The sequence below is a fragment of the Tachypleus tridentatus genome, chromosome 7 (assembly GCF_004210375.1).
Source record: "Tachypleus tridentatus isolate NWPU-2018 chromosome 7, ASM421037v1, whole genome shotgun sequence".
Classification (NCBI taxonomy): domain Eukaryota; kingdom Metazoa; phylum Arthropoda; class Merostomata; order Xiphosura; family Limulidae; genus Tachypleus; species Tachypleus tridentatus.
The window spans coordinates 67,173,354-67,198,566 of record NC_134831.1 but is presented as its reverse complement, the minus strand read 5'-3'; the positions used below and the strand labels follow the sequence as shown (position 1 = coordinate 67,198,566).

The 25,213-nt window shown below is 32.2% G+C and overlaps 3 protein-coding genes across 8 annotated transcripts in view; 1 reads left to right on the top strand and 2 right to left on the bottom strand.

Moving 5' to 3' along the window:
* Positions 1–2,499: 2,499 nt before the first annotated feature.
* LOC143255879 (uncharacterized) lies at positions 2,500–6,852 on the bottom strand. Of its 3 annotated transcripts, none has more exons than XM_076512225.1 (3): positions 6,574–6,771; positions 4,715–4,897; positions 2,500–4,100 (listed from the first exon to the last, which is right to left on the bottom strand). In XM_076512225.1, the coding sequence occupies exons 1-3, from the start codon at positions 6,659–6,661 to the stop codon at positions 3,880–3,882; spliced, it is 492 nt and encodes a 163-aa protein (XP_076368340.1). In that variant the 5' UTR covers positions 6,662–6,771; the 3' UTR covers positions 2,500–3,879. The 3 variants fall into 3 exon arrangements, with proteins under 3 accessions (XP_076368340.1, XP_076368341.1, XP_076368342.1); XM_076512226.1 differs by having other exon boundaries at positions 6,370–6,588; XM_076512227.1 differs by having other exon boundaries at positions 3,979–4,117; positions 6,574–6,852.
* A 4,474-nt stretch (positions 6,853–11,326) lies between these two features.
* Positions 11,327–15,765, bottom strand: LOC143255878 (UPAR/Ly6 domain-containing protein crok-like). Its single transcript, XM_076512224.1, has 3 exons — positions 15,607–15,765; positions 13,247–13,405; positions 11,327–11,980 (listed from the first exon to the last, which is right to left on the bottom strand). Exons 1-3 carry the CDS (start codon positions 15,674–15,676, stop codon positions 11,730–11,732), a joined length of 480 nt encoding a protein of 159 aa, XP_076368339.1. The 5' UTR covers positions 15,677–15,765; the 3' UTR covers positions 11,327–11,729.
* Positions 15,766–19,119: 3,354 nt separating this feature from the next.
* Sec31 (COPII coat complex component secretory 31) overlaps positions 19,120–25,213 on the top strand; it is a 66,758-nt gene continuing 60,664 nt past the window's right edge. The window contains exons 1-2 of one of the 4 annotated variants that reach the window (XM_076512220.1): positions 19,158–19,297; positions 20,247–20,426. The gene's annotated coding sequence lies outside the window, so the exon portion shown is untranslated. Of the gene's footprint in view, positions 19,298–20,246; positions 20,447–25,213 lie in introns of those variants that run through there. The other 3 variants (XM_076512223.1, XM_076512219.1, XM_076512221.1) reach the window with 3 other exon arrangements.

Here is a 25,213-nt window from a genome sequence, read left to right as displayed (position 1 = left end):
AACGTCGTTGTTTATTCACATTTTTCTCTTTTTTATGTGCAGGAATTGTTATAATTACCTTACAGTTTTCTAGCCCTGATTTTTGTTGATAGTAATCAGGTGTGGCTTTATTAACGGGTTTATGTAATTTCAAAAAGGTTAATCTGGTTAAGCCGCTCACAACCGGCTGAGTCCGAAGTGGATTTTACCGTCTAGTCATCACACGTCTTTATTCGCCTAAAGGGAGAGCCTCCAGAAAGAAACATATTACTAATTTTCTAAACGCGTTTATAAGAACGACAGAACTAACGCAGTAAAAAAAAAAACAAAAAAACACAACAACATTTAACTTAAACTCATGAATTAATCAACCGGTTTTAGCGTCATTTACACTAATAAGCAAATAAAATAACTTATTCTTCTGACCCAAAGCTAAAACGTCCGTTACAAAGATTACTTCATTAGGAAAAGGAAGATTAATGATATATTTTAGTTTTTCTCTGCAGGCGCTGAACTTTTCACACGTAAAAAAATTATTTCTTTAAACAGAATAGCGTAGCTTGTGTCTTACATTGCACTCAAAAGTATTTAAATTCATTTAAACATGGGATTGAAGTAACAAAGTAAAGGTCTCTTGTAATAGTCAAATATTTAAGATATTTACAGTGTTCTGTAATACACTGCTTTATTCAAGTTTAGCCTGATTATTACCTAAATGTTACTTCAAACATGCAGCGGGAAAGATTAAAACAAACGTTATTTAAGATATATTGTTGGAATAATATATTTTAAAAGGTTTCAATAAAATTCAGAATTATAATATTCTTGTGAAAAATCACACGAAATCATATTAGAAACTCTTTTCTTAGTTCCACTTTAATTACAGTGTTATTAGTTGTAGGCAAAGTTCAAGTTTGTGTTAAATAAAAGCCACGTTGGACTATCCACTGCAAGGAATCAAACCCGGATGTCAGCGTTCTAAATTTGTAAATTTACCGCCGTCCAAACATGGGACCTAGTTAAGTACAAAATCCAAAGTGGATGAAGTTCTTTATAAAAGAAAATTTAATTCAGGGTTACCAAAATTTCGTTCAAACTTTTTTGACAAATTTGATTCAATGTTACGGAAGTCCGGCATTACCAGGTTGTTTGGTCGCTCGCTCGATCAGAGGATCGCAGGTTCGAATCCCCATCACACCAAATATGTTCGCTCTTTCAGCCGTAAGAGCGTTATAATGTTACGGTTAATCCCACTATTCGTTGGTAAAATAGTAGCGCAAGAGTTGGCTGTGCGTGGTGATGACTAACTATCCTTCCCTCCAGTCTTATACTGCTAATTTAGGGATGGCTAGTGCAGATGGACCTGGTGTAGCTTTGCGCGAAATTCAAAAAATAAACAATTCTACGGTTATGTAAAGTTTCAACTTCTTGACAGGAAAGCTTCGAGCTACTGAATTAAGAGCTTGCTAACAGCGACATCTGTCGTATAAAATCATGCCATACCGAATTTATCTCATTCACAACTGAATGTAGTATAACTAGTTTAATCTCAGTATTGATTTGTTTTCCTACTTCATTTTCTTCTTAATAATGTTTAATGTAATAAATTTTATACAAAATGTTACACTGTTCTTCTTCGACATTTTACACCACTAGATGGTTTGAGATAATTGTTGATGTTAGGTGTAGATATTTCTATACGATTCTTTACAAAACACAGATTCCATTTTTTTCAAAGTTCAACTTGACTGTATATTACTAAAATTAATTTACAAATAAATCGAAAAAAAAAGTATGTTTTAAAAGTAAAAAAAGGAAAACAACAATAACAACAACTATAATATTTTCATGCTTGGTACAGCCAGGTGGGTTAAGGCGTTCGACTCTTACTCTGAGGGTCGCGGGTTCGAATCCCCCCCGTCGCACCAAACATGCTCGCCCTTTCGGCCGTGGGTTCGTTGTATATTTACGATCAATCCCACTATTCGTTGGTTAAAAAAAGTAGCCCAAGGTTGGTGTTGGATGGTGATGACTAGTTACCTTCCCGCTAGTCTTACACTGCTAAATTAGGGACGGCTAGCACCGACAGCGCTCGTGTAGCTTTGCGCCAAATTCAAAACACAAAACAAACATTTTCATGTATGCATAGACACACATGTATATATTACCTTAGACAGTAACTGTGCACGAGAGTAATCCACATGATTTTACACAGTAGTAATAAGATGCAGCCTTTTAGCACGTGTTAAACTTATACGTAAATAGGTGCACATGTATATAATGGTGCACTCTTGTTGGGGTATGTTTTTTTTTTTAAGATGACACTGTTCTATCTAGCAGGAGCAGAGAAAGATATTCTTTTAAATTTATTAAGGCAAGTAACATAATGTTTTGCGTTTCTTAATTTTAAAATGGTATATTGCACCATTATTTATTACTTCTTCTTATACAAATAATGAATTACAAAAAAATGTAACTAGCTTTAATAAACGCAATTAATCCATAAAGAAAGCACATTAGTAGAGAGATTAAAAATAATTTTATTTTTTCTTTAACGACAAACCTTAATTCTATTTACAAATACTTTGTCTAAAATGGTGAGTAGTATGAATTACTACAAGTTAAAAAGTAAAACTACTATCAAAAAAATCTATAAAAGTATTAAAGAAAACTAAGTGGGTTATAAAACAACAACTGAGATTACTAAAACGGATGTCTGTTCATTCTAAACCTCATTCCGTGAAATAGTTTGTTAGGAATAGACTTTGATATGTTATATTTTCAGTTATTAATTTCATATTTCTGTAAACAAACATACAGTCGACATATCTTGAAATACTAGCACTACGATACTTATGTTTTCTAAATAAAAAGAGGTAAAGACATGTAATAATTGATGGCTTAACTCAAAAGAAATTACTTCATTTTTTTCAAACCATCTAAGCTCAAAATATTTTTTTCTAACTTTTATTTCATAATATAACAGGAAAAGAAAATCAAATTTCAATAAAGGTATGAAAGTATTATAACATGGTCTTAGTATCATATTCAGTTTTAATAATAATTGAATACAAGTTACAAAGCTTATAACGTCGTATTTTGCCAGGTTGATATACTAACTGTTACATTATACTAAACCTTCTATACAATACAGTATCACAAAGCTTTCGTCATTCAATTACTGAAGTAAATATTTGAACAATAAGCATATTCTTTGAGATTTTCAACGTTATTAATATAAATACGTCTCTGGTTCGTTATTATATTATATCCACATTTGTGCACGGACGGATTCTAACTGAGACATTATGTGATCGAGTCATGAAATAATAGTTTCTTTCTGAATATATACTTCTAAATTATAATGTTTTTAATGAAACTTTTATACTTTTTTCACAAATTACTCTAAATAATAATAATAAGAAACATTTCATATAAATGTAGGTGTAACAAAATAAATTCCTTTTCCAGCATGGTATCTGTTGAGTTCTTCACAGTCCACACAAATTTATAAAATCAACACTGTAACAATCACGTCTTATTTTTAAGGCTCACCGTATTATTCCCTCATTCACCAGAATATGCGTTCAACAGTCTACCTTCTTAGAAAACGTTATATCTAATTCCAACCTTCGAAATACAACATAAAAGAAAAATACAACGTTTAGATAAACACACTTTCAAGTTTTGTAGAGAGTAAATCTCACCCTTGCCTTGCTAACCAGAAAGTACTTTCAAAACCATTTAAATATCGAATTCACTTGTATTCTTAAACACACACACACAGTCATGATGAAGTGTTCAAAATGCCCGCCAATCTAGTGGTAAGCTTTTAACGTTCTTAATTTGATATTTTTTGTTTTAAATCCAGATCTGAAGGTCTTGCACCATTGTACTCATTTATATCATTATCAATGTTAAAACTGACGCGCAAAGTAAAACAAGAAAAACTTGGTTCATTGATATTCTGGAATTTCTGGCTCCATTACATTCGTCTTCCGCACAGTAACATTTTTCCCAGTACACTCCATTTTCTTTATAGCCCCAGTCACAGCCCCAATTGTTTCCTCGTTCTGACACTTGAGCACATCGACGAATCACAGTGCGCCATCTACCGTCCCCTGTTACACCACAGTATCTGTCATTAATCAAAAACGTATAACACGAACAAATCACAAAACTGGTATTACTAAAACTAGACTAATTTCTTACCAAGATAACTTTTTTATCTTGCTAATAAACAAACATTTGTTTTTTTCTTTCCAAAGATTAGAAGAGACTGGAATTGCAACAATCTTTTCACAACACCAATAAACACTAAAAGTTACTCTACCTATTGGAGAGAAGTTATATATTCTAGCCGATCATTCGTAGCGCCAGTGCAATAGATCCGTAAGTAACGTTTCAAGACGTCACATCTGCACCTTGACAATGGAAAAAATAAAGTTTTCCGTGATGGAAAACAGAGGCAAAAGGGGAAAATCGTGACTCTTATTGCAAATCTACATGCACACAGGATAAAAATTTCATAAAGTTGGGGGTTGCACATCGCGTAATGAAAACGTTTCTCCTGTATCATATAACATATAAGCAAGAGTTCCATTATAGAATGATATATATACATATACTAAATCTCACATCTCCTTGGTAACCACTGACTAAGCGGAAAACTAATTTTACTCTTGTATAAAGTTGTGAAATATACCTACTGATACACACACACATATTTACTTACAAATAAACCCTCTAGGACTTTGTTGGATACTTTTGTAACAGAATGTTCCAGGTGTTACAGCTTCTTCTCCAAGACAGTCTACTGCTACGTTTCGCTCTGTATCAAAATGTTCGTATGCTCCACACTGATCTTCTCCATCGGACTCCTGATCTGAACTACATTGAAAGCAACGGATAGCACTAACTGAAAAAAAAAACAAAAGTCAACCACTTCCATGTCTTCTCTAACAGGTATCTCCCTGCAATTAATAAATATACATGATGGGCATTTTAGGGGTACCTTAAACTATTCATTTGTTAAAAAATAACTTATTGAACTTACCAGGTCACCAGTAAGCGATCGAAGGATTTATCTTGCATAACATTTAAATGATGGTAAGTTTTGTGTATTTCATGTACATAAAATACAACAGGGTTAATCAGTGAGGTTGTAAATAAATAATAACAAACCGAAAACAAATGAAAACCTGTAGTTATTTTTATTTATGTACAATTTTCACAAGGTAATTCGCTAGGGGAAGCGCTTGACCCCAAAATACGAACAGAATTTGCTGAAACTATAATTTGACGTCCTTTCTATAAAAATAATTTTCACCTTTTAACACTTTCATTACGTTAATCCATTAATTTAATTAGAATGTTACCGCTACTATGTCATAAAAATATTTCATGAAAGACGAAAATACTTGTGAATAGTTACAATAAATTAAACTGTAAAATAAAAACGAAGTATAGATGTAGCCTTTTTCAGAACTTAGTACTTTCTGTTAAATTACAGAAATTTTAGCTAACAAAAAACAAAATGAAATATACAAAACAGTTAAATTTTTGACACAATACAATTTTAAAATGCTTAAAATTCTTATTAAAAAAATAAATGTGAAACCCAATCTATAATTCGATTTACCGCTTCTTACTGAGTTTATACCGATTTCTGGGAATTCTTTCCCACATCAGTAAACCCCAAATCGAAATAATAAGACTAAATTTCATATATGTATGACGTTTGTTGGCTGAATAATTCCAACAAATAAGTTGGTAGCATCAATTCTGCATTATTCAAATTTTTATATAAATATACAGCATCAATGACAGTGAAACGTAAAATAACGACTGTTATAGATCAGTTCGCTCCGACTATATTAGATGCAGTAAAGTAGTTCAATTAGAAATGTATAGATGGCGTTTACATCAAATATTTCTGCATAACCGTTACGTTTTAAACGAAAGTAAACCGGAATGTAATAGAGAGCACGGATGTATTATGTATGAAATTAACATATTCTAGGTTAATAAAATGTAATACAAATAACTTTTTATTTACGTTACAAATACTAAACACTTTACTGGTATCATATCATTAATGAAATATCAAACAAATACTTTTAGACTTTAGTTTTCCTCAAAGTTGTTCATATATTATACTTTAATATATATAAACACAAAGCTAAAATACTTCTAATGCTAGTCCCAAAGAAGGTATAAATTAAAAATGATAAAGAAGAAAACTTAAAAATTTAACACATAGGTAAGCCGTTAAAGTTATACCCTCAAAGTCAAATACCTTTTTTCAACACAACATATAAAATACAAGTTTATCGAAAAACTAAGTTACGAAATATATTTAACGTTAGGCCTAAATGTTTTTTCACCTACCTGGAAATAACGTTAATAGAATGTTGAAATAAATCATCAATACATTACCCACAATAAAATACTTCATGTTTTTACTTTTATAAACGTTTACTCACTGAAATAACTATTCAATAAAGCGTTTAAAATTCGTTAAGTGATAATACAACTTCAGAGGCTGACTCAAGAGGTTTAGGCTACTCCACCCAGCACCAGTGTCTTACCTACCAGGTGTGTGGTATTTTCGTACAACTGCAGGTAAGATGGCGACGAAGCAATAACATATAACGTCTGCACTACCTTGCGTGACTGCCATGGGTCAGTGTTTGTGGCTCAGAACTGCAAAGTAACGCTACAGCGGAAACACGGTGTCTGCGTTAGAATAAATATGATCCTCGCTTTGTACCGGAGTTATAACTTAATCTTCCAACCACAAATATGAGTTTTGGTTTTTGCTAAAGTCAACAGCCTCTTTACGTAAAATGAATGATCTTATCAAGAAGAATAAATTCGGAAAATAAGGTGACAAACAACGACTTGAAGTCATGTATAATATTTGTTTAACAAGATTCTCGCTACTATGTTCAATATTTGCGAGGCTGTGAAACAAAACAGGTGTTTTATTTACACAAATTAAATCAATACTGTAAAAGTGTTTCGGAACTAACGTGAACGTCATTGAAAATGATTTACAAACATTTAACAAATTGTATGCACAAAATGTAACCTACAGAGGCTTATTGTTTATCACTCACTTGAACATCATAAAAACTTAATGTCAGAAATACCTAGTAGCACATAATTAACAAAAATAATGTGGAACAGATATTTTTTCTTAATTTTTGTTTCTTTTCTTTTTTGTAGCCAAACTCGGATTTTAAGTTAGTTCTAAAGAAAGACTCAACAGATAGCCTTGTGTGGCTTTGCTATAAGAAAAACACATAAACACACACAGAAAGTTCAAGTGAAATAAAACTAAAAATACAAACTTTGACATATTTTATATTTCAATTAGACAAGAGCTACTGATAAGAGAGTATCAAAAACTATAAAGACTAAATGCTAAGCCAATTTTTTATGTGTTTATTTAAATAAAAGAGTACATAATCTCTGAAATTTACTCTTTTACCATATAGAAACATATTTTATGTAGCCTTATAAAAACTTGTTGTTCAAGTTAAAATAAGTGATATAGAATTCAGGCATACAGTGTATTTCCTGCCTTTAAGCTGCCCCCCGCAAGTACAGCCGTAAGTTTACTGATTTACCACGCTAAAATCAGGAGTTCGATTACACTCGGTGGGCTCAGCAGATAGCCCGATGTGGGTTTGTTATAAGAAGAAAAAAACACAAGCTAACACAAACAAATTTAAAATGTCTTTATATTTTGTTTGTTTGAAGTTAATCATAAGTCTATACAATTGGCTATCCGTGCTCTGGTCACCACTGATATCGAAACCCGATTTCAAACGTAGTAAGTCTACATACATACCGCTGTGACACTGGGGGAGTCTTATATACTGTGTAGATATGTAATATTTATATGAAATATTGGTCAATGGAACCACGAAGTTCTCTCACTTTAGCTACTCATAGAAATGAATTATTCATTATTAGGGTGTCACGTGTGTGTTTTATTGTAGCAAAGCCATAGTGAGCTATCTGTTGTGTTCACCGAGGGAAACCTAGCCCCTGATAAAACATCCTTAGACTTACCGCTGTCCCAGGTAGGTACGATAAGTTTATATGACAGTATTAAGCCGTTTTCTATGTTAAGCACAAAGCTGAACAATGGGTTATCTGTGCTGTGCCACGAACGGGCATCGAAACCTAGTTTTTAGCATTCTCATCCTTCTTACTTACCGCTAAGCCACAGAGGTGTGGGTATCATAAACACTCTTTTTCTTGGGAACGATAGCTGTAACGTAGGACATAACATAAGGTATAATAAATACCGTATAGGTATAAACGGAGCTCGTTTTGCCATTATCAAGTCAGTTAATGTTCCAAAGATATCACATCCCTTATTGTGAATTTAAAGTGACCGTCAATCACGTGGGCAATGTCTGTGTCCCGGGAAGAATGGCATTGTTGTATTTCTTATAAAAATCCATGTTTTCCCAGCCTAAAACAACATTCGACTTTTAAGATGAATAAATATATATTTCAAAAGATACACTTGATTTACAGAACTCTACGATGAAAGCGCAACCCAAAACATATTTGTCCTGTAACTTTGTATGTTGTTTAGCTGAAACAAGTGGACAGTCTCTGTCATTTCTTCAAATTTTGGGGCTTCAAACAAAATTCAGGCTTCGGCTCTGTAGAACATTTTGGGAAAGTATCCCGTTATTCTGCTGTTTCTACCCAATTACTCTAATGTAAACCAAGAATCTTAGAATGCACAGAAATATGGATATATAATAACGAACATTCATTTATGTACTTTTTTTTTGGGGGGCGGGTCTTTTCTTTCGTTAGTTGTGTGCTATCTAAACACAATAATATAAATATTATCGATTGGTAATCTTATTCTGAGAATCAGCTATTGTGAATGTTAGAGATGTAGCCGCAACTGCGAGAAAACAAAAGTTCTCACGTCGAACAATTTCCTTGAACTACGACTCATGCTTGATAAAAATTACATAGAAGTTAATTATACCAATCTCAATGTAATTTATTGTTAATATTAGAAAGATTTAAATTTATGCTTAAAATTCAGTAGGTATCGATGTATATTTAAAGCAGTAATATTTTGGAAAAAGTAGAAGATATCAAGCGTGTTTTTTCTAATAGCAAAGCCACAGCGGGCTATCTGCTCAGCCCACCGAGAGGTATCGAACCCCCAGATTTCAGCGTTGTAAATCCGAAGCCATACCGCTGTACTAGCGGGGAGTGTAGAAGATATCACATAAGTCACTCCTCAGATAAAATCTGCAGGTGTATATATATACATATTTTTTTTACAGCATTGTCTTTGTTTTTTTAAAGTACAACGTCGACTGGTAACATATATAATAACCGAACTATTTAGCTGGTGCACTGTTTTATGTGACTTCTAAGGATTTAAGGAGAGAAAAGAGTAAAACTAGTTGTATTTTACATGTGCTAAGTACAGTTTGTGAAAAAAATATTTGTGTATGTGAAAGTGTATGCACAGTGCTTTCAATTAAACGGGCCTGTTGCTGCAAGTAAAAATGTAAGGTATAATAAAGACGAGATAATTTCTGTTTAAAACATTCAGCTGGGCGCAATTCAGCAATATTGTGTTATCAAGCACAAAGCTACACAAAGTGCTATTTGTGCTTTGCCCATCACGGGTATGTTCACAGACATACAGTTATGTTACTGCGGGCAATTCAGTAATGAGATTAAATACATACACTACGTTTTTCTTTGGTAAAAGGTGTTTTATGAAATCTATTATGTCTAAGGGGGGGATTTCTGTGATCTTCCTCGCTCAACACTTCACTTGCTCTCCGTTCGACAAGCATAAATGCTATGATTTGTTTTGTTTTTTGATTTCGCGCAAAGCTACACAAGGGCTATATACGCTAGCCGTCCCTGATTTAGCAATGTAAGACTAAAGGGGAGGCAGTTAGTCATCACCACCCACCGCCAACACTTGGGCTACTTTTTTACCAACGAATAGTAGGATTGACAGTCACATTATAATGTTCCCACCGCTGAAAGGGCGAGCATGTTTAGTGCGTCAAGGAATCAAACTCGCAATCCTCAGATTACGAGTCGAATGCCTTAACCCACCTGGCCATGACCGGCCAGAAATGGTATGAATTTCAACGTTACATTTATCATTGTATTTCTATAACAATGGCAAATCGTACAATGACGAATGATGGTACAATCGAACGAAACATATTTTGACTCTTATTATCTCGATAAAAGACGGTCCAACCAAGTGTAAGGCGAAAGTATCCGTAAAGTGGTAGCTGTTTCACGTAAATTCTGATTTCTTTAATTTGTTAAACGAATTTTCACCCATTGGCTGTATTTATTTTACGTTTATTTTATCATTATTTTGGAGAAACTGACCATCGAGAAAGAAACGGAATTCCAAAATATAATAACATAAATTAGATCTCGTATGTTTTTAAAACAAATTAACATTTGGCTATCTGCCACGGGAATCAAACTTCGGATTTCAGCGTTGTAATTCCGTAAATTTACCATTGTCCCATTGGGGTACACATAAATTAGGTAACAAAATCCATATCAACAGTTTTGGAACATATCGGATTTTGGGACAATAATAGAAAATGAGTTATTCAATGCAATGTTTTCACATTATCAGACAGATAATTCATTTCTAATTTAAACATTGGTTTTGGTTTGGTTTTTTGGAATTTCGCACAAAGCTACTAATTTAAACAACGAACAACTGTATATATGTTGAGAATTATTTTATTTACATGTTCTCATTTATAAACGTGGTACATTGTCGAAATGTTGATGAAAATATCTGAAAAACAAGTGTTTTGGTAACTCATACGATTTATTGTTAGTAAATTACAGTGTTGATAAAACATGATGGTATCAAATAAGTTAGTATTTCAAAGTCACGAGACTTTCTTTCACCTAAAACAGGTATAATGTATCTACAAATTCAATGACCCAAAGGAGTCTTAAAAAGATAGACAAAATCAAACCTGAGAAAAGACGAACATAGACGAACAAAGAAAATTATAATAATTAAGTGATATCGATACGTAACACAAAATAAACTTTAAGTGTTATATAGCAATTACATTTATCGATAACAATGGAAAATCGGCTTAGCAAGTACAACTAGGTACAATACGAGTTAAGCCTACTTTGTTATCATAGGTCTTGTTTTCACACGATCATTCGACCACACGACAATATCAGACCAACAGTAACGTTAAGACTCGTTCACTTCCTCCATTTTATCTCTCTGCTATATCCTTACTTTAAAAAACACAGTAAAAACTCCTGATGCTAGTAAAGTTCCATGTCATTTATTTAAGTAATGAATAATACAAACATCTTTACCACGTTTTGTGAAGCTGTGAAGTTTAAAAATGGACGGATATTATACATCTGAATCCAAACATCTTCTTTAAAAAAATAAGTTCTATATCACAGCAGCTCAGACTTTCTGACTAAAGTTTCTAAAAACCGCGAAACGACTTTCATGAGCATCCTCCCCACAAAAAAAAAAAGAAGAGAGAGAGACATTTCTATTATAACTGACTCCAAGTATAGAACATTACACAATTTATACGACAAATATTGTCGTATATTATTTCCAGAAGAAATCCAGTACTTGTAGACTACTCAGACACTGTCTTATCGAAGTCAATTCATTTTTCATTTAAGCTGCAAACGAAACAATGTCGCATCACTTAAATCCAGGTTCGTTCTGTAAAAATATAATGGGTCAAAACAAAGATCACACTTAACAAAAATGAAAACTCTGGCAAGTTTCTGAATACACTGGTAGCACTGTTACAACCGTCTTTACTATTACAAGTACAAGTTTCAACAAATACGTCAAACGTTCCTGTTCTCATAAGACAGTAAGATTCATCTCCAGTTCCTTCTCCAGGCGATCCCAAGAAAGCACAAGAACGAATATAGCGCCACTGTCCATACACTGGAAAATAAAAAATATAAATGTAAGATACAAAATAATAATACTATTATTTTTAACCTTATTTAACGCAAACTGAAGTTTATTATGAGACAATTCTATAAACTTAAATAAAATCACGACCAGATTGTAACTTTATTTGTCCAATATTTCCCTATTACAGCATTGTGAAGAGATACCAATATCTTAAAGTTCACTAATCCAGTTAAATCTGTTCCTTTTATATTGCAAAATCTGCAACTTAGTATTTTATGCGTCACGTAATGCCAATTTCATTGTTATCTTAAAATCATATCGTATACAAACATATCAATTATTTTCGTATATTATTATTTCACCTTTATTCAATATTTCATTCTTGCTGTCGGTCTATGTGCACGGCTTTTCATTACTAAGCATTCCAGTTATATATTACATATATCACGTCTGTATAGGCGTAACTTTCACAAAAGAATTAATTTTCAATGATCAGTTCCTTTAATTATTAATGCCGAGTGTCAAAAATCAGTGCTCAGTGAAAGTTCCTAAGCCAGTCCTTGTTGTATACATTCTAAACGTTTTCTTCACATATATATTTGCATAAGTTACACAATAATAAAATTTTAATGCTGAACTTTGGACAGGGAGAGAAAAACAGATTATTATTAGTCACTTGTATGATTAATCGTATCTTCAAATAAATAAAAAAACTGTACATTTTAATTACAAATTAACTTAAGTTCACGGAGCCGATTCTATTTGTCAATGCACTTGATGGCTCAGCGGTAAATCTGAGGTTTTATAACGCCAAAAACCGGGTCTCGATACATGCAGTGGACACAGCACAGATAGTCCATCACGTAAATTTGTGTTTAACAACAAACACAAAAACCCATTCCGGAAACATTTTTCACAAAATAACCAGATGCACTTAAGTTTTGGCTAAGCTGGATAATTTTATCTCACTTTACAACTAATTTTGTATGTCATATACTAATCTAACAACGAAAATAATCTTCTTAAGTGTAAAAGTTAGTAAAAATAAATACTAATGATATTCAAAACTACTTGTAATATACTTGTCGATAACATTAATGAAATTAATTTGAAGGAAAAGTGGATGTTATGAATTACATAGAAACTCAAAAACTTATAAACATCAGTTGCTTATGCCTGTATTCTGCCATTGATTCTCTCGAAGAGGGTATAGATCTAGATAATAGCAGACAAAAGTACTCGAAAGAGGGTAAAGATTTGGATATTATAATCTGTTTATCCATCTGATGTTACCTTTCTGGCGCATTTTTCTGCACATTGTGGCTTTCATTCCTGGCAAGTGTTCGAAGGAATAGACACTGCAGTCAGTGATAGGAAAAGAAGTATTATCGAATGGGTCAGCACATCTAGGGTCAAGGTCAGATCGACACCTCCAGCACTTAATAGCAGATACTAGAAGTAGGACGTCACAAGACAACAAAAAGTTAATTTGTTTTGAAATTTATGATAAACTAGTTCAGTTTCGTTAAAACCTTTAACGAAAGATTTTCTCACACATTAATATGTACTGTAGTTAACTGTTTTGGACAAGTTAAGTTAGAATGAACGTATTCGCACGATAAAAGATAAAAAAAAGTTAAAGTTAAAATACATTTGTCGATTACCAAGCGTATTTTATTTTAAAGTACAAACTTTGCTTTCGAAAGAAAAAATTTCTTACCAGTAATTTCGTTAAAGCCTGTCATACGTTATAATTGTTTAATTTTAGTTTCTCTCCACATCACTAGGTGTTCATACACTTAATTTAAGGTACTCATAGATATTTAGTGAAATTTTAAGATTGTGCTGTGTGTGTGTGTATATATATATATATACATATTATCAAACAGTACATAAATACAATTTTGTTAAACTTGAAAAAATGCAAGTGAAATCATCATCAATTTCATAATATATAATTACAACAATTATAACAAGACTATCCTATGTATCATTATAAAAATGGCGTTATTATCTTGTATAGAAAGGAATTGAATCTCTAAAATCGAATGCTTCGTCTCCATTTTAGGTAGTCTTTGTGGTTGTATTAGTTAAAATAAAACATCTTTTTAACTAATTGTACAGGTGAAACAGACCATAGTTAGAGAAATGATTTAACCGAAAAACGTAGTTAATTTTATTCAACATTGCTCAAGCATCGAATAAGATTTTGTGTAGGGAAATACGTTTGTAACACGTACAACGTTATTAAATATTTCCCTTGTGGTGGCTCAGGGACAAGTCCGAAGGCTGATAACACTTAAAAATATCGGTTTTTGATATTCGTGGTATAACTTTGTGTTTAATAAGAAACAATAAAATATTTTACGCTAAAAATTATGGAAAAACAACAACAAAATATTTTTACTCTGGAAATTATGAAACGTTAGAAATGTACATAAATTCTCAGTGTAACATTTCAATTTTGCAATTGTAACAATACAAATTCACATGGATATGACGTGATAAATTTTAGAACCTTTTAAGTGAAAGCGAAGTATAATGTATAACATTACGTTAACCATTCATGATGCTATAAAAACACGTAGGTTCAAGACGTCTTGAAAGAAAGAAAGAAAAACCTATAACTTGAGTGCTTTCGAAAGATGAATTGTTTACCACTGAGAAAGAAAGGTCCACCTTTCGAAAACGCTCGGGTAAAATGTTAATCATATTACACCAGCTATATCCTATGCCGACCAGGCCTTCTGTTTAACACCAGAACTCATCAGTTCGGCTTGGATAGTTAAGATTGGAATTTATTAAGTAGTTGTCTAAATTACGTATAAGTAAGTTTGCTTTATTGTTGTTAATCACAAAGCTATACAAATGACTGGTAATCTGTAGTTTACCCGAAACTTGATTTTTAGCTTTATAAGCCTTCAGACTTACCGTTGAGCCATGGAGAGGGGTGACATGTAAGACAAACCACTCATCTGATAAAATAACACTTCTTTAAAACATTTATTAACAAAGTGAGAAAATAAATTATATTACTGTTTAAAAGGTACCACCTTGTTTTATACCGCACATAAAATATTTATGTTATCAGTTGTGTTTATATTTGCGATCATTAAAGGAATTTATGTAGCTGCATAAAAATAACAAAGAAGATAAAAGGTTACATTAATAGAAAACAGAAAGTACATATTACAACTAGTATGCGAAAGGCTGTAATGCAGATCATTTCTCAAATAAACAAATACATACTTTGGTATGTATGCTGATAGTATTTTGTGGTCTTCATGTTTTTCTCTTGTATTTATTTATTTAATTGAATGTTGAATGTGAATCCTTTTTTGTTCAACTCATCCGAATTTGTCATTTAACTGAACATTAGAAGATCGCTATAAGTGTATATCTGAAATGCCTGAGGTACAATGATTCCATTTAGAAACAGTTGTTATACTATTCAGGCAAAAAAAAAACTTTATTGCAACAGTTGAGTTTCACTTGGTCCAGCAACGTTATTAATTACACGTATAACCTTAGATTACTTAGCCTACTTGCTAATATTATTAACAGTAATATTAGAGGCTTGGAATGCGTCGCTTTGAGTTTTCTTCTACATCAACTGATACAATTTATACCTCGTTAATATCAAATATACTTACCTTGAATGGTCGTAAATACTACAACGAATAACACCGCAACACTTAAAATAATTTCACGGATCCTCAACATTTTAAATTGTACTCGTGAACTAACAAAATCCCTGAAAATCGACACTCCCTACAACTAACCCTTAAACGTAAAAGACTTGCATGTATACCGTCACATTCCGTGAAGTTTCACGTGACTCTAACACTGAACCAATAAAAGATGCTTGTTAGGAGGTTCGCCATTTTGTTACGGGAACACACCTGTCACAGCCAGTTATGCTAGCAAGCATGTACAGAGGAAACCCCAAATTACAAAAAAAACAACAAAAGTTGGCATTAACTAAAAACTAAATTCTTATATCTACAACATAAAAATACTTCGTATAAAAGAGTTTTTTAAAAGCCATCTTGAGAGTCTGCATAACAGATTACGTCATTTTTGAAGAATGAGTTATTTTCATGAATGATATATATATACATTTAATATGAAAAATTGAATAATGGTTAAAAAGTTATTTCCCACTGCACATAATAATTGAACCGTAGTGTCATAGAGTGGACGTTATTTGTTTTTATGGTTTGTGTTTTTTATTATAGCAAAGCCATATCAGGTTATCTGCTCAGTCCACCAAGGGGAATCGAACCGCTAATTTTAGCATTGTAAATCGGTAGACTTACCGCTGTACCAGCGGGGGACTGTAACGTTTGAATTATTTGCCTTAACGATATGTATAAGGTATGTAAAAGTTTAATAATGACTAAAAATAATTTTCTGCAGCACATAACTTGAAAGTTATAAATAGTATAGCAACGGCAACAATTGTAAGCATCTTTAATGAAAGTTTCGGAACTACGCTTATTCCATCTCCAGAAAATCTATGGAAATGACAAACTGAACAATACCTTATATATTTGTTTGTTTGGAATTTCGCACAAAGCTACTCGAGGGCTATCTGTGCTAGCCGTCCCTAATTTAGCAGTGTAAGACTAGAGGGAAGGCAGCTAGTCATCACCACCCACCGCCAACTCTTGGGCTACTCTTTTACCAATGAAAAGTGGGATTGACCGTCACATTATACGCCTCCACGGCTCGGAGGGCGAGCATGTTTAGCGCGACGCGGGCGCGAACCCACGACCCTCGGATTACGAGTCGCACGCCTTACGCGCTTGGCCATGCCGGGCCCTCACCTTATATAAAAATACTGTGAATATTGTCAAAAAAAACTAAAGAACATCCAATGAAAAAGAGAGAGAAAGAGCTCCATGATTAAAGCACGAGGGAACGAGCTTGAATTTCAATTGAAGTTTGAATTTTCGTTTATTGTATGTAGACTTTCTTTTGTCAACAGTCCATGATAATTATATCCAGAAGTTAGAACTGAAAAGTCTTCTAAGAAAATGGGATGGGATGACGTTTCGTGATGAAAATATATTTTTCAATTCTATAACTTAAAATTCACTTATGAAAGTGAAAACCAAAACAAATATTCTTTCATTGACGTTCTGGTTCATGAACAAGACGAATCATTTTGCACCTCCGTTTACAGAAAGAAATTTTTTTGTTGGTTTGTGCTCAAGCCACCAGAAACATTCAGATCAATTTAGTCTCAACTCTTCTTCAAACCCCTTACTCGATGTGGTCGGATTACATCTCTCGTGATGAAATAACGTTCCCTCATAACATACCGGTCCGGCATTGCCACGTGGTTAGAGCGCTAAACTCGTAATATGAGGGTAGCGGGTTCGAATCTCCGTCACACTAAACATGCTCGCCCTTTCAGCCGTGGAAGCGTTATAATATTACCGTCAATCAAATATTCGGTGGTAGACTAGCTCAAGAGCTTATAGTGGGTGGTAATGACTATCTAGTTTTACACTGCTAAATTAGGGTCGGCTTGCGTTGCATTGAAAGACGGTTTCTGTTGTGTAAAAGATTATCTGTTTATTTACGCAGAGACAAGTATTACCAACTAATACTTTTAGAAGTTCCAGTATGTGGAAGTCTTTCTGAGGCTGCTATAATGCTAATCTTTTACAAGTATGAACATGCGTTGACCACCAAATTCCACAGACTGTAACAATTATCGACGTATTATTAACATTTTTACTCAGTTTCAGTTTTATATAGTCCATAATGGCAACAGAAAAAAAATGTTGTGGTAATCCATATAAAATGTTATCTATGTATCTGGGGGATGAAATTTAGTTTATTATAATATAAAAAGTTTAATATTTGATATAAGAGTTATTTTCATTCTTGACATTATAACAGAAATAACGAAGAAAGGTTAATAAAAATAAAGGTTAATAAATTTGTTTGCTTGTTATCTTGATGATAATCAGGGCTTGAAGAACTTTCAAAAATACAAATAAAACTAACTTTTTGCAGGTTTCTCCAAATCTTTTGAAAATATAGAGTGTATATTATAACATCCCATTTTGATGTGATAGTTTGTTTATGAACAAACTTTCCACTTATATACATATGTCAAATAACATGTGTTTATGAATGCAGCACACCTACTATTCCATACTCACGAATGGTAGAAAGAATTTCTTTAGAAATAAATAGAAAAATAAAAATAAACAAGAATTTAGACATATTTGCCTCTGCAAAAATGTTAATTATTGTTCTTATTTTCAAGAGAAAAACAGCGCGAGTCATAATTGACAGTTCAACATTGCCAAAAGAATCTGACAATTTTCGTATGTATTTGTTTGATTTGTGTTGAATTTTGCGCAAAGCAACTCGAGGGCTATCTGCGCTAGCCGTCCCTAACTTAACATTTAACAGTGTAAGACTGGAGGGAAGACAGCTAGTCATCACCACCCACTGCCAACTCTTGGGCTACTCTTTTACCAAAGAATAGTGGAATTGACCGTCACATTATAATGCATCCAGGGCTAAAATGGTGAGCATGTTAAGTGTGACGTGGATTCGAACCCGCGACCCTCGGATTACGAGTCGAGTGCCTTAACCACCTGGCCATACCTGAAAAAGACAGGTTAATGTTCTGTCGAAACCTATAGCATGTTCCGTTATCAATAAAATTTTTACTTGTTTTTATAAATCATTGTTTGCTTACCTATTAAGATTTATTAAGTATTGCAAGCAAGGGTTAACAGAAATACAATGAACTATTTAAAAATTAGATTGAATTTGACTAATCTATATCTGATTACGCAATAAGTGAATTTTATAGTATTTTAATAAATTACAGTACGATGTAATTCGAATCGGGGAAATGAAGCACTTAACAGATGAAGAAATACATGAGAGAGGTGTTTAAACACGTTTTAGTAGTGCAGTAGTTTAACCAGATTTTACAATATTATCGTCTTTTCATGTGTTAGTATCTAGAAAACAATATTAGCTAAATTTTTAACAACTATTTTAATAATTTCATTTGATTTTTATACTAATAAATGCGTTTTTATAATACACTTTAATTAATAAGAAGTTACTGAGAAGTAAGAGTGATTCTGTATATATATAGTCATATTTATATTTTTGTTTGTTTAACATATTTAAACACCAGGGGAATGGGAGAAGTGGACGACTGGTTTGTGCCACGTCGTTATTGCAATTTGTATACGTTATTAAGGTGAGAGAAGTTGTTGTCAGTCATCTGGTTGTAATTAGAGAGGGGTATTGACTTATATAATTAAGTTTGGAGTGCAACTTTAGGGCAAGGAAAATAAAGTAAGTTTATGATAATTACATAATTTAATATGAATAATTCTGGGTGAAGTCAGTGAAGTTAATGCTGTTTAGTATCTTTTTACTTTTATGAAAGTTCAAGTAGTTTACCAGTTACGTTAGGCTTAAGTTTGTTCAAAACCCAAGTAACCGGCAGTGTGATTATATTCTCAACAAAGTTGACTATGTTAAGAAAGTGTTTCATATTCCCAACGACCCAACAAGTTCAAACTTGTTAACAGAGAACCATTAACCCATATTTTACAATTTGAAGGGAAAACCCAGTAATTTTTAAGCAAAATATATGTTTATTATTGTGTTTATAAAAACTTGTATCCTTCATGATCATAACCTGGAATATTATTGATATTGATAGCAGTTTTTAAGTGTTAATACTATTATATAGTACTAATTGTGCTAATGTTTGGGAATTCATGTAAAACAAGCTTAGTAAATGGTTTGGTATAATTAGAAACGATAATTCAGATAAAGCAAAGCACATGGTAAATGGTTTATATGCATATTTCTTTCTCATTATGGCTTACACTTGAGTATTACTGCTGATGGTACAACTTAAGTGTTATTAATACTGTTTATCTCCGTTTTTACAAAATCACTTGTACTTTTACTACTAGCAAGTGTGCATTACTTACAGTTACAACTAAGATAATTTAATTAATACTAAGGACTACTGAAAAATGTATTTAAAAATGAAATAAAAGATAAAAGGTGCCCATAATTTAAACACTTCCATTGAATAAAGTGTTATTTTATTTAGGCTAAACAAAAAAAAAAAGTGCCATATGGTTCTGTGAATGTGTCATTCTCAGTGTCTTGTAAGTTTAGAGTAAGTAAAGTAGCTTGGTTTTTCTTTTTATGATAATATTTTCTACTTCCATATTGGTGTGATGATTGTGTGCAAGTACTTTTTTAAACATTTGTGTTTTACTAGTGAACTATTGTGATCTACCTGATGTAAGCAACCAGCCACATTCAGACTTGAAGCTGCATAGAAATGTTAGTAAAGGCTGAATAAAGTGTGTTTACGGTGATTTAAACCTCTTACTTGGCACAATGTGATCTACCTGATGTAAGCAACCAGCTACATTCAGACTTGAAGCTGCAGAGAAATGTTAGTAAAGGCTGAATAAAGTATGTTTACGGTGATTTAAACTTCTTACTTGGCACAATGTATGTGACATATTGTACAATATGTTGTTATTTTGGTTAAATGTCATTTGTATTTCGTTTTGTTAGGGCTTAGGGAGAAGCTGCTCAAGTGGTTGAAGAAGTAGAATAGTTATGTTGCAGCTGGCCTTTAGAATGTGGATGCAGTAAATTTAAGAGAAAGCATGATAAATATTTAAATAAAGGCTGGCTTTATGTTTTTAACATACTCACTATGGCTAGGAAATATATTTACCACTGCTCCCACCTCCTCACATTGTTGGTAAAATGTTTCTTGTTATTGACCCTGTTTATACCTTCGTCTGCTGGGTTCATCATTTTGATTATCATCACTAGATGAGAGCTAACATCCTCTCGGGTTCATCATTTTGATTGTCATCACTACATGAGAGCTAGTATCCTCTCGTTTCATTGTTCTTTCAACATCACATGTTTGAATTTTACTTGACTTTTCACCGTCTTTTAAGCTATCTGAATCAAGTGCATCAAGCATATTTACATAGTAGTTAGGGTTACTATTTCTCACTCTAGTGATGCAGGCATAGTTGCACACAGTTTCATACATTTTGCTTAGATATCTTGTTGGTTACTGAAGGATTGAGTGGGAAACATTGAAGGAAGCCAAATGTCAACATTAGAGGGGATACCAATAAATACTTTCCAACTCATTTGACTCATACATCATGCATGACAATTTTTAATGACATTGGGAAACATTTGTTCCAATCACAGTGTAAGAAGGTACATGCACTAGGAAATATATGCCCCAGCTGCAGTGAAAGGACAAGCATTTTGTTCAGTGTATGGGATAGTTTAGAATGTGGTTCTTAACCTTTTTCATTGTCTTACCCTGAGACTCTCCAGGGTATTACCGTGTCCTCTATAATAATTTTTGTAATGGTGAACTTTGCATAAAGGTAGAATAAAACAAAACTATATAAAGATCCTAATTTATTGAAAATGTTATAAATGATCTTGAGAAATGCTACAAGTGCTAAACAAATGCAAAATCCATGGAATTACTGAACATCATACAAAACCTACTTATTCACTCAGTGTGAGGGTTGATATAATATATATAATGAGAAAATATAGTAAGTACGAGGAAAACTTTGATATTTAAATTTTAAGTTTGATGTATTAATATTATATAGTTAAAAAAATTTAAGCAATTCAAAATGTTGTAGTATATGAACATTTTTACTCAAAATTAGACAGGTGGTTGCGCAACAAGGATTTTGACGAGGTTCAACTGCTGCACTTAAGCGTGTTTCTCATTGGTGGGTAGTTATAGGCACTTGCCACAAAAACTACAAACTGCTCCGTGATGTCCCCAATAATTCTCAAACCTTCCCGAGAAATTTCAAAATCAAATGACTCTCAGATTAAGAACCACTGGTTTAGATGAACAGTCAGGTCCCATTATATTTTGTTGGCAGAAACTCTTTCAGTTTCTTATCTGCAGGGTTGCAAGAGAGTGCCAACCTACTCGCTTTATACACATGGGAGAGCTCACCTCCAATACCACAAATGTTGATCAGGGGACTGTAATTATGTGTATAATATTTTGTATTAGCTGAAAGCTCTGAGACTATTTATATACTGTTGCTTTACTTCAAGAAGGTTTTTTTGAATTTCCAGTTAATTTGCAAGTACATTAGCTACATTGAATAACAAGCTTTATAATTAGCTGATATGTTAGGAAGAGTAATGGAAATTGTGGTGACTCCTTTATTCTGAACTTATTACTGCCTACCTGGTGTATGATTTTAAAGGGGTTACCTCTTAGAATTACGTATATATAAAAAAAGCACTAAGATTTATGATTGTAAGAGAATCCTAATAATTTTTTAATCATCTGAAATGAGTCTTCCTCCTAATTGTTTTATGCTTTAGAGATTTGGATTTCATAGGTTAAATAACATAAATTAGGCATTATTCTTTGTATTGTAGCACTTTTTACAAGTTGATCCTCTTCTAGTAGTACAGGAAGAAACTCTTTATAATTTTGCAAATGAAGGTTTCATTACAGTCTTGTACAAGGTTTGATAACCTTTTGGTTATTAAATTGAAAATTGTTTTAAATAGAACCAAGGAATCTGTTTGCCTTTTTCTTCACAAATAGACACTGATTGAAGTTCTTTAGGTTTTCATTAAAATTATATCTAAACTTTTGTTTTTCCCTCTTTTTATGAACACTAATACTTTTCATGCAAAATAATTCAAATTTCTACACCTTAGATACATCTCAGTGTATAAATTCAACTTCTGTATTTTGATTCATTTATAAATATCTTCATGTTGTTTTTTGGATAAGATAAGGTTGTTTGGCAGACTCAGTTCTTTTCAGTATTTTGGTACCATCAGCAAAATTAGAAAGTCATTGCACAGAAAACTGTTTAAGTCATTAATGTAAGTAATGAATGAGAAAGCTCCCAAAACATTTCCAAGGAACCTCATTAGCTGCAGTTTTCCAAATGAGATAATCACAATTTATCATCAGTGTGCTTCCAACCACTGAGCCATTTTTTTTATCCACTTTTTCACCAGTTCCATGTTTAATGTCATGAGACATCATATCAGTTTTTCTGAATGTCAAAATATGTAAGAATAATATCATCACAAATTCTGTCATTAAACACCAACAGTTAGGTAAGAATATTAAAAACCAAGTTAGTAAGGAAAGACAATCTTATTCTCAAACTGCTGAAAATCATTACTTAAATATTAACATGAAATACTCACTTGAATGTTTCTGATGACAGATTCCATCAATAAACTTTTTTTGGAAAACAGATTCATTTAACAGTCTTCCATCGTGGAATTTTTGTGGTGCGACTTTATTTCCTGTTTGTGTGTGCAGACGCATGCACAAGCGCACACACACACACATACAGTATTCTGTCTCATTAGCTTGCACACTAAAATCAATAATTAAAGAAAAACTCAATATCATGTTTTTAAATTTAATATTTTAATAATGAAATAAAGAGCCTTTCAACCTAATTTTTTGAAATGTAAAAATCAATTTATTTGCCTTGCTCAGTGTGTTTCATTAATAATCTTGTATTGAATCCTTTGGCCTCTTGAGTTCTTAGAAATTCAAGTTTTCTTAGGTGGGAAGAGTGCTTTTCCAAACCATGGTTGGTTTTTCAGTTATTTTTAGTTAAAAAGACAGTAAAATCTGACAAATTACCTTGCTTGTCATAATGGACCTACAAAATGTTTGTTTGCTGATACTAATATAGCATTTAAATAGAATATTTTAAGAAACATTTAAGGAAAGGTTTATCTTCATATACGTTTGAAGTCTTTGCACAGTTATATTTTAAATCTCTGACATTTTAAGAAATTAAAAACACTTTAGAACTGTTTTAATTGAAATTTGCATATTTTAAATGAGTTTTGAAATGATAAATTTTTCTTATGAATTTCCCAAGAAAGAAATTAATATTCTTTCAAATATACATTTTCTCTCAAAACTTACCTTTAAATGTGATTATGATAATGTTAGTTGAAAATATTGTTAAGAGCAAGGATATACAACTGATGAAACAATGCATCTTAATTTAAAAAAGAAAATTAATAAGTAAGAACATAAGTATAATTAGCTATATGTATTATCAGGTTGAGTTTCAGTTTTACTCTAAGTAGGTAACTTGCTCTGATTAGAAGTTAATATTAGTTTTAATTTTATGTAATCTATTTTTCTAGGATGCAATATTTAATATTTGAAACAACTGATGTTGCAATATAGGAAAAGGTATTAGTTGTAAAACACTAGTTTTTTACAGAATAAATTGTTTGAGAAAAAATTGAACATTAGGATTAGCATAAAGGAATATTTTTATTTTACAATTAAGTACACCTACTGCTAATTATAGAGAGTTTTGCTTTTACTTTGTGGGTTGAAACTCTTGTGGGTAAAATGGTTTCTATTCTAGAGAGCAGTAATATATTAACAAAGGATATCATCACATGATAAATTATGAGTGATGACAAAAATAAATTGACATATCTAAATGAAAGCTTTTGTAGTTTATTTTGTGATGTTTCAAGCAGTTGTAAAGACTGTGTTATGGTGGAGTTAGTCTCGAAAAGAATGAAACTACTTAGTTTATCTTTCCACTTTTAATTTGTTTTAAGTAAACTAAGATGGTATAATAAAAATTCCACCTGAATGCCATTTTTAGTGTGTGTGATATGGAAAGAAAAAGTATTTTATCCAAATAGAAATGGTATTTTTAAATAGTTTTTTAGAAGTTAGAAGTGATCACTCTGAATTCTTGCATGTAACACTATATGTCAAGGCTTTTTATTGTTGGGATTTTTTTCTTTGAAAATAATGACTTGTTCTTCAGTAAATACTTTTTTATGGGCTAAGTTCTTTGGCATGTATTGTGTGCATGCTTGAAAGTTTTCTGTCACTGTGCTGAAGAGAATGCAGATATATACAAGAATGATTTATAGTTAAAATATCTAACTAGATTTATAATTATTTTAATCCCATAGGGAAGATGTATTTTTGTCACAGTTATATTCATTCAACTTATTGATAGCTTGGATAGCAAGCTTATTAGGAGTGAAATTGGAAGTGTGGTTGCTGAATAATAAATTTATAGACTTCACACAAGCCTATTTGTTATTCTTCAGGAAAACCACCTTTAGGAGATATTGTAAGTGTAGTATTGTCTTATGTTATTGGTAAAATTATAATTGAATAATATTTTT